Source organism: Schistocerca americana, chromosome 3 (genome assembly GCF_021461395.2).
Source record: "Schistocerca americana isolate TAMUIC-IGC-003095 chromosome 3, iqSchAmer2.1, whole genome shotgun sequence".
In the NCBI taxonomy this organism is placed as follows: domain Eukaryota; kingdom Metazoa; phylum Arthropoda; class Insecta; order Orthoptera; family Acrididae; genus Schistocerca; species Schistocerca americana.
The window spans coordinates 627,952,438-627,966,001 of record NC_060121.1 but is presented as its reverse complement, the minus strand read 5'-3'; the positions used below and the strand labels follow the sequence as shown (position 1 = coordinate 627,966,001).

The following is a 13,564-nucleotide window of genomic DNA, read 5'->3' as shown; positions in this document are numbered from 1 at the left end:
GTTTCTTCAACATCTCTGTGTCCCTCTACCATGGGTCAAACAAACCTATAACTACTTGTGGATCCCTTCTCATAATATGTTCAATACCCCCTGTTACTCCTATTTGATATGGATCCCACACATTTGAGCAATATTCTAGAATAGGTCATATTAGTAATTTGTAAGCAATTTTGTTTGTAGACTGATAGCGCTTCCCTAGTATTGAATCAATAAACCGAGGTCTACCACCCACTTTACCCACAACTGAGGTTATGTGATCATTCCATTTCATATTTACATTTCCGGTCATTTAAAACAAGTAGCCAATCTTTGCACCACTTTGAAATGTCATCAAGATCTGACTGAATAATTTTGCAGCTTCTTTCAGACAGTACTTTATTATAGACAACTACATCATCTGCGAAAAGTCTGAGGCTATTATTAATATTGCCTGCAAGGTCATTCAAAAATGGTTCAAAATGGCTCTAAGCACTATGGGACTTAACATCTGAGGTCATCAGTCCCATAGAATTAGAACTACTTAAACCTAACTAACCTAAGGACATCACACACATCCATTCCCAAGGCAGGATTCAAACCTGCAACTGCAGCAGCAGTGCGGTTCCGAACTGAAGTGCCTAGAAGTGCTCGGCCACAGTGGCCAGCTGCAAGGTCATTACGACACATCATGAACAGCAAAGCACCCTACAAGCTTCCCTGGAGCACACCCAAAGATACATGCACATCTGATGATGAATCTCCATCCAAGATTACATATTGTGTCCTCCATATCAAAAATGTCTTCAGTCCAATCAGTCACACATACTTTTGACAATAAGTGTAGTTGTGGCAGTGAGTCAAATGCTTTTTGGGAATCAAGAAATACTGCATGTACCTGACAGCCTTGATCCACAGCTTCCAGTTGTCACTTGACAAAAGTGTGAGTTGTGTTTTGGATGATTGTTGATGCTGATTGACATGGAGGATGTTAGTCTGTTCAAGATACCTAAATATATTTTAGCTCAAAATATGTTCTGAGATTCTACAACAGATTGATGTTGAGGATATTGGATGGTAGTTTTGGTCACTTCTACTATCCTTCTTGTAAATGAATGTGACCCATGCTTAATTCCTACTACTGGGCATCGTTTTTTGTTCGAGCAATATACAGAAAATTATAATTATAAGAGGGGCTAACTCAGCCACAAATTCTTGATAGAGATTCTGTTGGGCCATGGTGCTTTGTTCAGTTTTAATGATCTCAGCTATTTTTCAACACCACTGATATGAATTCTTATTTCACTCATATTTTCTCTGATATGAGGACTGAGCTGGGGCATTTCTCCAAGGTTTGCTATTGTAAAGGAAATTCTGAAAACAGAGTTAAGCATTTCAGTTTTTGCTTTGCTGCCATCTACTTCAGCTCCTGTCTCATTCACTAGGGACTGGACACTAACTTTGGTGCCACTAAAAGCCTTGTGTTTTGTGAAAGATCATTTGACAGTATTCTGCTATGGTAGTTACTTAAGGCTTCACATATTGCTCTCTTGACAGCCAAACATGTTTCTTTCAGTATCTATCTATAGTCATACGCTTTGTTTCACACCTATTATGAAGTAAACTCTGTTTCTTTACAGTGACTGTATACCATGGATGGTCCCTCCCATTATGAACTGTTCTACTGTGTAAATATCTATCCAGTGCATGGTCAACTATTCTTTTAAATTTGAGACATAGTTCCTCTACATGTTTCTGCCCTGAGCTGAAAGTTTCAAATTCCTCATTGAGATATGACACTACTGATTTTTTTATCTATTTTATTGAACAGATATATATTTCTGCTTGTTTTAATTGTTCTTTGTATGGTGGTAATCATTGTTGCCACAACTGCTTCATGGTCACTGACATCACTTTCAGTGTGGACAACCTCAGAGGTCTGTTTGTTATCATTACATTCATTATATTTCTATCATGAGTAGGATTCCTAACTATCTGTTCAAGGTAGTTTTCAGAAAAGGCATTTAATAAAATTTCACAGGATGTCTTATCATGCCCAACACTAACAAAACTGTAATTTTTCCCAATTGATACAACTGAACTGGGTTTTTTTCTATACTACCAGTTACGTCAGGAAATGAATCTGGGGGGTGAAAGAAGAACCCAATTATCATTTTATGCCCACCCCTGATACTGAATCTTGCCCAAATAATCTCACATGCAGCTTCAGTTTCTATTTCAGTGGATTTGAGTTTCTTGTCTACTGCAACAAATACATCACCTCCATTCCCATTTGCTTATCCTTTCATTTTCCCCAAAAATCTCACTGCTATTAATTTCAGGTTTCAACCAGCTTTCTATGCCTAGTATTATGTGAGCTTCACTGCTTTTCAGAAAGTACTTTGAACTCTGTCAGACTGTTGTGAATGCTCCAGTAGTAAGCCACCAGGATTTTAATACTCTCATCTGTGGGTGGCATTTCTTTTGATCTTACACTAATACTTCTGGGTTTCCTACAGCTATCTTTATTGGGACTGGATGACTGGATGGAAAGTTGTCTAATCTAAAAAACTCTTGTGTGCACCTCACAAACAGTCAGCTACATGGGTAGCAGCCTCTGATGTGTAGTGCACACCTGACCAATTAAGGGCACCCTACATTTCTCAAGCCTGTGGTGCAAGTCCAGGAAGTTGCAGCCTAGCTTTTCACAGAACCTTCAAAATGTCTGGTTCAGTTGTGCAACTTGACTCAGAAGCAAGAAGCCACATTCAATTCTGGGTACAATGCTGCAAATTGTGAGCTTCATTGAAATTTCATGCAGAAAGCTGGTCTTCTCAACCTTCTCTGTCAGTCACTTGAACGAGCCCAGATGACAGCCATTATTTGTTCCAATGTGCACCACAATCTTCAGTTGGTTACACCCTGTTCCCTCAATAACTGCTAGAATAGCCTCTTCAGTATGTCGAATGAGGTCCCCGGTCATACACACTGAGTGCACCTGGTGGCTTTTCTGGCCCTTGCTGCCATTTCCCTAATGGATACCATCATTTTCCATAAATTTCAACTGCATACACTTAATGGACCCCTTCCCTTTCGCATTTGCCTCTTCTTGATACCGGACAAAACAGGTTTCCCCAAAACAGGTGAAGTGAGTCTAACAGGCTCAGTTTCAGTTGCAGTCAAGGACAACCCCTCGTACTTGTTTTTAGGGGGATTGGTAGAACACCCAGATTCCTCCCTTGACCCCATACACCCTGTACAGGATGCCTAGATCTACAATTGAAATGCCACTCACAGTCAAGTGGACAAGTAATGACAGATCCCGTACTCCAGAGGAGACATGATCCACAGGAGAGGATAATACTTGATGTGCTACAGGCACCTGACTCTTGGAAGCTCTTCCAACACACCGACACCTAGCAGCTGCCAATCATCTAACAATAGTCAGGGCAATTTCCAGCTGTTTATGAATGCCAATCAACTCATCCCATGTTTGAGAAGTGCACCATTCACAGGGGGCTGTTGAGGAGCCACAGTACATGTTCTGGACAATGATATCTCTGTTATTTTTGGAAGCCATTTACAATAAAGTACCTTCTTTCTTGTTGATCTTTGATCTTCATGCTATAAGTTCAGAAATTTTTGTGTCAACTAAGGTTCTTTATCTACAGGTACAATTTTCATGTTGAGTTCAGGAGTGGTATTACTGCAACAAACTGACGAGGCCTGATAAATATTTCTCCTTTGACAATTCTTTCACAGTAACATGGAGACTGATGCTATTAATGACTTTTTGCAGCTAATATTAGGTCTATGTTTTTAGTTGGTTTCACTTCATTTTTCCCATGACTTCAGGTCACCCTTTTTGATATCTACTTGAGTTGTAATCTTTTTCTGTTGAAGATCTTTACTTCTTCATATCCTGTACTGGTAATGCTTCTGCTTTGTGTCTCTGTTCTCTTTACCTTTCCCTCTGCTTATTTATGATGTTGCTGATGTGACAAGAAAGATGTTCCAGCTGATGAGGGAGATGAACAATGTACAAATTCACAACTGAAGGTTTTTTGAGATGCTGAAGTGAAGATTATATGAGAGATTACATACAGTTACAAAGTATTTGAATTTAATATATTAGGACCTGAAATTTAATATGTTGGGGCCCCTAAGAAATTTTTCCCATGGTGTACCTAAATGAATTAATGAAAGCTTTGGAGAGAATAAATACTGACCTTAATTCTGATCACTAAATGTAGGTAATACGATTTTATTTTCATGTAGAATTATGTAACAATCTTGCCTGTGAAAGCTATGAAGAGGAAGAGCATTTCCAGCTCACAATTTTCATATTCTGTACAGATGTTACAATTTTGCTAATGATATGTGATCATGCTTGAACCATAATTGGAAAGTAACAAAGTCTGTTTTAAATGTAGTCTCTGTAGCTTGTACAATACTTAATTACTAAATTTATAACAAATGTCTATAAATTTTCTTATTTGACTGTAATATGCATTCCAAAACAGCAGAGATTCATAAAATTCATTCATTTATTTCTACTTCCCTTTTATCATTTCACTCTCATTCTTTTGTATCTGTAACCAATAGTCATTTACTTTTACCATTCTCTGTTCAGTTTTTTATCTTCTCCTGCTTTTCATTCTGAGTGTTCTGAATCAGTATTTGTATAATCTACAAAGAAATTTCCTTCTGCTTTGACATGAGGTGTAACTGACTTTGGACCCAAATTTCAGTGTGTTTAGTACATATATTCTGCATGTTAATTAATGTTTTGTACCACATGAAAAGTAAAAATCGGGTCAGCTGCCATAACAACAGTGCTAAATTATAACACAGGAGGTTTTATTGTCATGTTATTAATCATTCAATTGTCTTCATTAATAGTTAAATCTATTCATTTCTTGCCAGATTTTTCATTTGTCATTTTTACTATCCTGTCTATTATTTAAATTTTACTTTTGCCATTACTAATGTTGGTACACAACAGTCATTATCTTTAATAATTTGTCACATGAGAGCAGTTGTATGTTTGTATTTTCCCTAATTATTTCAAATAGTTCTGTTGTTTAGGAAACATATAATTTGATTCCTTTTGTAGTTCACACCTACTTTGTGGTATGGTGGAATTGTATGTGACAGGTGTTAAAGGCAGAAATTTATCAAGAAATGCATTAAACCAGATCTGAGTTTTAGCGCATTGTACAAACTGCTTTGACTGATATGCTGGAGGCACCTTCCAGAGCTGTCTTTAGAGAAATCATAAACAACTCAGATTTTTCTCATTATTCATTTGAATCTGTGTAGCTATTTTGTCTATTATTGTCTATCAGTATCTGAGAGCCCATTTAAAACTAGGTAAATGGTAACTTCATTGATATTACCCTCACATTGTCACTGAAGAAACAATACCACATAACTGATTCCCGAGTTTCCAGATTTCAATCTGCTGGCATAATTGACTTAGTGTACGTGCTATTACCACAGGAATATTGAACTTTAAATTCTTTACAATGAAAATGAAACTCAAGGAACATTGCTCAAGTCACATAAGGTAAAAATAAGGTGTAAATACTATGTAATTGCAGGAGAATGAAATATTGCATAACTGGAGTATTGGGTGTCTGTGAGATTGTTTATGGATGATGATGTTATCTGTATGGAGGTTGTAGTGACAGAAGACTTCGACAAAATACAGGAAAACCTACAAAGGATTGACAATTGTTGTAGTGACTTGTAATCACTCCCATAATCAAACCTCCAGTTTCATATGCTACTTTCAACTGAGCAATGACAAGAAACAATAACAGCATACTGGGGCTGCATTCTATTTTCCATGTATGCAGCAAACTGACACAGAGTCAGTTATGTGGTATTCTTACTTCATTGGTGATCCACTAAAGGTTACCTGTTTAGGTGATATAATCCTGTGCAATTCTGAAAGAAACATTTACAGCTGACATCAAAGTCTGTGTTTTAAGTAATTTTTCTTATAACATGTTTTGTCATTCCTTTTCAAATAATTGCTACTAAAATAATCATAAATTATTGTTGCTTCTTCTTGTCTATTAGGAAACAGAGCTGTGTTTCACATTATTCAGAAAAATTATTAAAATTTTGCAGTACAGCCCTACAAATTGTATTTATTATAATTTTGATGTTCTGCTTATGCTTCTACATTTTGAAATTAACTGAAACTAATCACTCAGTGACCCTAGTTGAATTTCCTGTAAGGTTAAAGTGCAGAAAGGAGTTAAACACATTACTTTTATTTACAGGTGCATCTCACTTCCAGTTTCTTTCACAAATCTTTGAGAAAGCTACCTATGCTGGAAGGGAAACCCTCATAGTTCCTAACTTACAAATAAAATTCCAGTTTCCAAGTTTGAGACAGCTCCAATTATTTCCAGCAGGTTGCAATTATTTTTCATTTCAGCTGTGAAGGTCCTTCTGTACCATTAGCTCTTCAGTAAGAAGGAACAGGCTTTTTTATTTCAAAACAAAATTTCAAGAAGATTTTATTAAAAAATCTGTCACAGCTGCGGTACATATGTTTGGCAACTAGTTTCAAATCATCTGGTTCATTCTCAAGCCTGGTCTACTGAGGCTACAAAAATAGTACGCAGTTGTCAATGAACAATTAAACAAATGTGGAATTACAACATAAGTAGTACAAATGTAACAGAAATTAACTGTTTCAGAAAATTTACTGGCCTCATACAAACATGATTTTATATTCATAGACTAAAAGCGGCAAGTGAAAACTGTACTTTTTCACTTGCTGCTTCAGTCCATATACATAAAATAAGAAATTGATTATTTGAATTCAGACATACCTGTACTGAAAGTGGCTGATCGTAATAACAAACATCAAAATGGCAATACATGCTTCTTAAAATATTCACATATGACTGTCCCAGTCAACATGGGCCTGTTTTAGCAAGTCAAAAGCTCACTGGAGGCCAACACAGCCAACAGTACCAGGAAACTTTCTACGATGCTAGTGTCATGTCTAATGTAAAAGGACAAGTCCACAGCCAGTGGTCATGTCGTATTTTAAATTTGGATGTGTCAAAGCACCTTATTAATATTTTTGTCGATGAAATGAATGACAATGGCAAATGTAAAAGCATTACACAAATACAAATTACAGTGTTACACACACACATTACATATTTGAATGTCAGACAACTGTTTCATGTTAGGTTTTCACATATAGGCTACACACAATGGCCTTTTTCAATTTCTGATTATTACATTAGTCACCCAAAATAGTGTATGATGATCTCACAGTGAATAAATAAGAAATGCTGTGAACTGTGTGACACAAATCACAATGTTTCATATGAGAGCATTTTGTAGTGCGTATCATATCAATTGAATGTAATCTGTGATTAGATATGCATGTCAAGTCACCGAATATGTCAGGTCATGATGTTTGAATTTGACATTGTCATGGATCTCACAGCACCTAAGTGTTTCTGTAATTAGATTAGTATGTCTAGCTAGTGAATTTGTCAGGTCATTATGTTTGAATTTGACAGCTGCTGTTACTTGTGAGGCACTGTGTGAAAAGGGTTGTCCATACAGCATGTGTGACCAGTACCACAAAATTGTTTAAAATTATATGAAATGCTTGAGCATCTATTTCTGTATTCATTGTCTGTAATTTAACGCAATAGGATTTGCACAAACAGATAAACATTATGATTACAGTGCAAGGTGATTTCAGTGTGGTTGCATATGACAAGATGTTATAACGATTCTGTGCCATGAGACACTGTTTTATTAATATTATGTAGCTGCTCTTTACAAAATTTATTGGCTAAACCAACAATATATATTGTTTTTAAATGTTCAGCCCATGTCCAAGGCAAGGTCAGAGTTTTGATCTGTTCTGAAGGTTCATTAAAGTGCATGTTCTGCCATAATGTGACAGTTTCATTCTGTTCCATACACAGCTGAAGATGACAACAATCTGTATGTATGTTGCAAAATTTTTAATGGAGCAACAAATGTGATTTTATTAATTTATCTTTAGTTGTATTTTATATTGATTGTGACTGGTTAATTTAATTTATTTAATTCATGCACCCAATGGCCAAGGACATGCAACTGAACATGAAACGTTCGTCATATTTTCAAATATGTAATGTGTTCACATGACACTATTTTTTGTATTTGTATTTGTGTAATGCTTGTACATTTTCCACTATTATTCACTACATTTATGAGAAGATTAATAAAGGTGCTTTGACGCACCCACATTCAAGGTGCGTCATGCCCATTGGCTGCAGGCCTGCTTGTATATGAGGGATGACAGTAGTGCCTCATACTGTCAAATGTGTTGGGCTCCAGTTTGATTGTGACATACATCTGCAAACATTTTGTAGAGCATGTATTGCCTTTTTCATGTTTCTTATGAAGATCAGGCGCTTTCAGTGCAGGTATGTCTGAATTCAAATAATTAAGTTCTATTACATTTGAACTGTTTATATTGTAATTCCACATTTGTATTCACTATCATTAACAACTCTGTACTATTTTCTTGTAGCCTCAGTAGGTGAGGCTTGAGAATGAACTGTAAAGTTTGAAACTAGTCGTCAAACATATGAGTTGCAACTGTGACAGATCTGTTAATAAACACTTCATGAAACACTAAAAAAGTTGCTGGTCCTGTGTCAACAAAATGTTGAAAATGAAAAAAATAATGATAGGAAAGCATAACTTATACTGAATGATGGTTCAGCCTTAAATCAGCTACAGGTTGCTGATTATCTTCCCTCACAGACTACCCACTACAAGCACTTCAGGATTTTCTTTCATCCAGCAAGGCTCTGCCTTTTCTGCAGTGACTCCAATATGGTACCAACATATTCACTTCCAAATTAAACAATTTCCATTCCTCAAAAACTGATGACCTCGTAAAGAGTTAACTAATGACATCTATGAATCACACACGAACAAGCTCCACATTGTAATAACATGGTTACCTGTCACATATGTCTGACAGAATTCTTCCTTTTTTAAAAACGTTTTAACTATTTGTAGCATGATTCCCATACTCCTCTCAATGTGCTTCTTCAAGCAAATCAAATGTTTCTGTGAACTACTTCCCAGTTTGCATTAGAATTTCCCAAGCATTTGGTTTGTATAACTCCAATGTGACATTCATCAAACATTTTGTATAGTTACTCATTATTGTGTTAAAAAAATTCTAAAATTTGCAAATGATATCAATCCTTGTCAGCTATTAGGTGTTCTTGAACAACTGAAAATAATAAAAAATTCCTGTACACAGCATTAAGACTATGTTGGAATGGCTGACAAAAGATCAAAGGAGTCTCCTTCAAGAATGAAAAAGTATCTTTTAGTGAGGAATACCTCAAAATCATCCATACCTTAGATAAAAAATTTCCGATAGTGATGTAATGAATTAAGAAAATAGATAGCTTTGAATGAAAGCATTAATTTCTATATGAAAAATGGCTTAAAATGAAAGAATACAGTAATAAACTATGTACATAAATCTGTGTGCTTAATATTAGGTTTTCTGCCCTCTGCATGCCTGGCTCATTGCAAAATGTTCAGTCACATGGGTGAAATTACGAACACTTGCTGAACAACAGTCTACTGGTATTAATGCAGGTCAGTCATTGAGGATATTCCTTCCTGTGTTTTGTATTGGATACAAATCCAGATCTCTACCTTCCATAGACTATTCCACAAAGGACAGATCCAAGTTTATGTCGAAGGCAACTCAGAGTTTGGTCTGTTGTGAAGGTTCATTTTAGTGGATGTTCTGCCATAATATGACAATTTCATTCTGATCTTTGTACAGCTGAATATGATATACTTCCAAGCATAAATTTTAGAAGTAGACATAAAATTTTACTAATTGCCCATCAGTTAGCACAAGCCAATAGGATAGCCATCAAGATCTCCATGTAGCTTGCCCATTGCTGTAATCAATTTACTACCAGTTGTAGTACTGGCTTTTTAGTATGGCTTTTCTATTTTCTTCATTAGTTTCTTCCTCACATTTTGTCTGTAATATTGTAAAATGTCTTATTCTTTAATGCCTTCTTGATTTCTATGCTGGCATTCAGGACACCTTTATCTTCCATTATGTTCCTCACAACACTCTCTGTCCATTCAAAACGATTTTTGCTTATGCTTATCAACAGTATTGATGTGTAACAATACTTTGATTTTTTTTAAATGGTGTTACCACTGATTAATTTACTGTAAATTTCAAGTGGTAGTTTGTTTTCTCATTGTCTCATTGAATAAAAGCTAGCTTTTCATTGCACTAAAATATCACATTCATGCACATATAATTGCAATTTTCACTGGTATATTTTAACAATGCATATTAAAATTATGTCCCTCTTTTCTATCTCTGTAGAGTCAGTATCACATACATTGTTCTAAGAAATACTAAGTGATGAACAAATAGATAAAACTGCATACATAACTGGAAAACTTAATTATGGAAGGGAAATGTAGGAAATTAGTAATAGAGCATTGTATGCTATAATAAATATCTATACTGGTGTTATACAACGTTAAAATAGATGACATAACAGAGTGAATTGGAATAACAAGTTTTCATTGGGAGCATTTTAATTTAGAAATTGCAACACTATCCTGAGCTTTTAAATATGATCGCCTTTAATCTGCCTAAGACACACCAAGGAATAAAAGTCAAATTCATCAGGTGCAGTGAACAACTGAAATTTTGAGAAAACACATTACTGTTGACATTTAAGATACTTGCACCATTATAAGCACTGTTTTTTCTTGGTGTAACAGTTTATCAGAGAATTTTTTTTCCTTTACTACAGCACATGCACAATTAACAAAGCTTAATTCTAACTATTAATAACATCTTACTGCAGTCAAGACATTTTGAAGTAACTGTGAAATTTTGACTCATTCTGTAACATTTAAAGTGAGTTAATTTATCACTATGATCTTATTATGGATTACTTTATCAGACTGAGAAACAGTAAATGATAATTTTCAAGGACATACTAGCTCTAACCTGAAGATAAATTTACATTATTATGGTATTTGTCTTCTGTCACTTACCTCAAACAAGCATAACTCTTAAGATTTCATGCAGAACATTGTCTAATGTCTGTCTGCAGTAAGAAATATCATATGGCAATAGTAACTGTGGTTTGTGTGTTCTGTAACTCATGTTCACAACACAACAACACAAAAACTGACAAGAGACAGGGTTCAAACGATAGGGAATGCACTTCTTGCTACATGTATCTCTTACTAATATTGCTAAAATTTTCACAAATTCTTCATTTCATTTGGACAAACAATGGCACACCATACACTCAAAAACACAGTTCTGTTCAATGTCTTCACTCTCTGAATTGTAAAAGAAGCCTGTGTTCCTGAAAACCATGTTGCTGAGCAGCTGGCATTCCGCTCAACCCAATCGCTACTGGCACTGAAGAAAGACCATGTCCAACGGGTTCTACACATCCCACAACGGGGCTCAGCACAACACGAAGCTGCTGTGATTGGACTAGAAGCTGCAATCTCCTTGTACCTGCGTCAAACTGCTCAAGATTTTGACCTCTCTCGGAATGTTGAGGTTATTATCCACCTTATTGCATATTCAAATTACATTTTTTTATGTAAATGCTTATCATTATGATACCTATAGCATTTTACTGATGCTGTAATGGCCTGTAACCTAAAACATTCATTAGAACTCAAAAAATTTAATTTGTTGCAATTTACTATTCAGTAAGCTTTCTCTCTCTTTTTGCTAATACCATTACAGCCCTCAATAACAGAGGCATTTAAAATAGGAAGTTGATCTGTCATAAATGTTCAGTTATAACTTTTTTTTATTCCTGGTAGTGATGTAGATGAATATTACCTAGCACAGCAAATAGTCTTAATCCGGTTTTGTGTAAGTAATGAAGACAATATTTAAATCTGTCTGAGTACAAATAACACTTAATTAGATTTAAAGTACAAAAGTTATAAAATTGTTGAGGCTTTTGTGGTCACCTTGGATACTTGTGTATCACAGAACATTGAAAGTGGTTGTAACAAACATATTCATAACCCAGACAAATGGAAGAGAGAAAATGTAAAGAAGAAAATACACAGTGGACATTAATATATATGCGATAAAACCTGTAAAAAATTACAGCTAAGCAATAAGGACCTGAATGTGACTTTTGTGGCCACCAGTTGATGGGTTACTTGTTTGCATTTGCCTTGGTATCTTTGGCTGAAAGCTATTTGGTTTTTTTGATGTTTCAAAGATTCACCTTCAATTGCTTGTGATGGAAAAATCTAGTATACTATTGTCATCTGTTATCTATCATGTGAAATTGGAATGAGATGACATAGTTCCCACATTTTCTGCTGTAGATTCTCTAACTTCAGGAATATGTCCTCATCAGTATTTTGCTTGAGAGGGGGAGCTATGCCACTTAATGATGATATCTACTATGTCAGTTGCAGAGCTACCAACATAAGAATGTTACAGTTGTTATATTATTTTATCATATGGGAGTCCGCTCCCAGTAGCTGAGTGGTCAGTGTGACAGAATGTCAATCCTAAGGGCCCAGGTTTGATTCCCGGCTGGGTCAGAGATTTTCTCCACTCAGGGACTGGGTGTTGTGTTGTCCTAATCATCATAATTTCATCCCCATCGACACGCAAGTTGCTGAAGTGGCGTCAAATTGAAAGACTTGCACCAGGTGAACGGTCTGCCCGACGGGAGCCCCTAGTCACATGACACTTTTATTTATCATATGGGAAGGCTATGTTGTTATTTAATTTTTGCTTTTACATTCATCTTCTTTTATGCATATTACACCTAAACTGTTATTCTGTCCCACTTGGTAAAGTACATGATCTGTCATTCTTTTGGTAATGGAATTGATATTACTGCTTCACCTGCTGAACAGTACGTCAGAAAAACATGGATACTTGTGTATCACAGAACATTGGAAGTGGTTGTAACAAAAATATTCATAACCCAGACAAATGGCCGAGAGAAAATGTAAAGAAGAAAAGACACAGTGGACATGAATATGTATGCAATAAAACCTGTAAAAAATCACAGCTAAGTGGTAAGGGCCTGAATGTGACTGTAAAAACAAATCAGACAGTTCTAACCTTAATTGGTGTAGTTGTTCAACGTTAGATGAAGATTCTAAAAGCATATTATTTTGTGAGTTTCACAAGCTGTAAGAGTACAGTATTCAAAATGCCTTCCTTCATGATCTTCTTGAGTGTAAGGACTGCAATCAAGAGTATGCAAAAAACTGTAATCAGTAGCAGAAAGAAATCACAAGCTTATCATGCTACAAAGACTGCTGGTACAAAGCTTAGAGTGTGTTTGAAAGGTTTTTGTGACATATTTGCAGTTTTACAGAAAGGAGTTTCAGCAGCCAGAGGAGACAGAAAAGCATGTAATGTTGGTGAAGATGTAGATAATGATGAAGTTAGCAATGAACTTAATAGAACACATCTTGGCATGCTGCATATGGATAGACATGTAAAACATAGCAATGTTAGCACAGA

The 13,564-nt window shown here is 35.6% G+C and overlaps 1 protein-coding gene across 1 annotated transcript in view; it reads left to right on the top strand.

Moving 5' to 3' along the window:
• Positions 1 to 13,564, top strand: part of LOC124606264 — a 402,667-nt gene that overhangs the window by 317,260 nt on the left and 71,843 nt on the right. Inside the window, exon 10 of the mRNA XM_047138242.1 lies at positions 11,429 to 11,608. Coding sequence (XP_046994198.1) covers positions 11,429 to 11,608 — 180 coding nt within the window. The remainder of the gene's footprint in view (positions 1 to 11,428; positions 11,609 to 13,564) is intronic.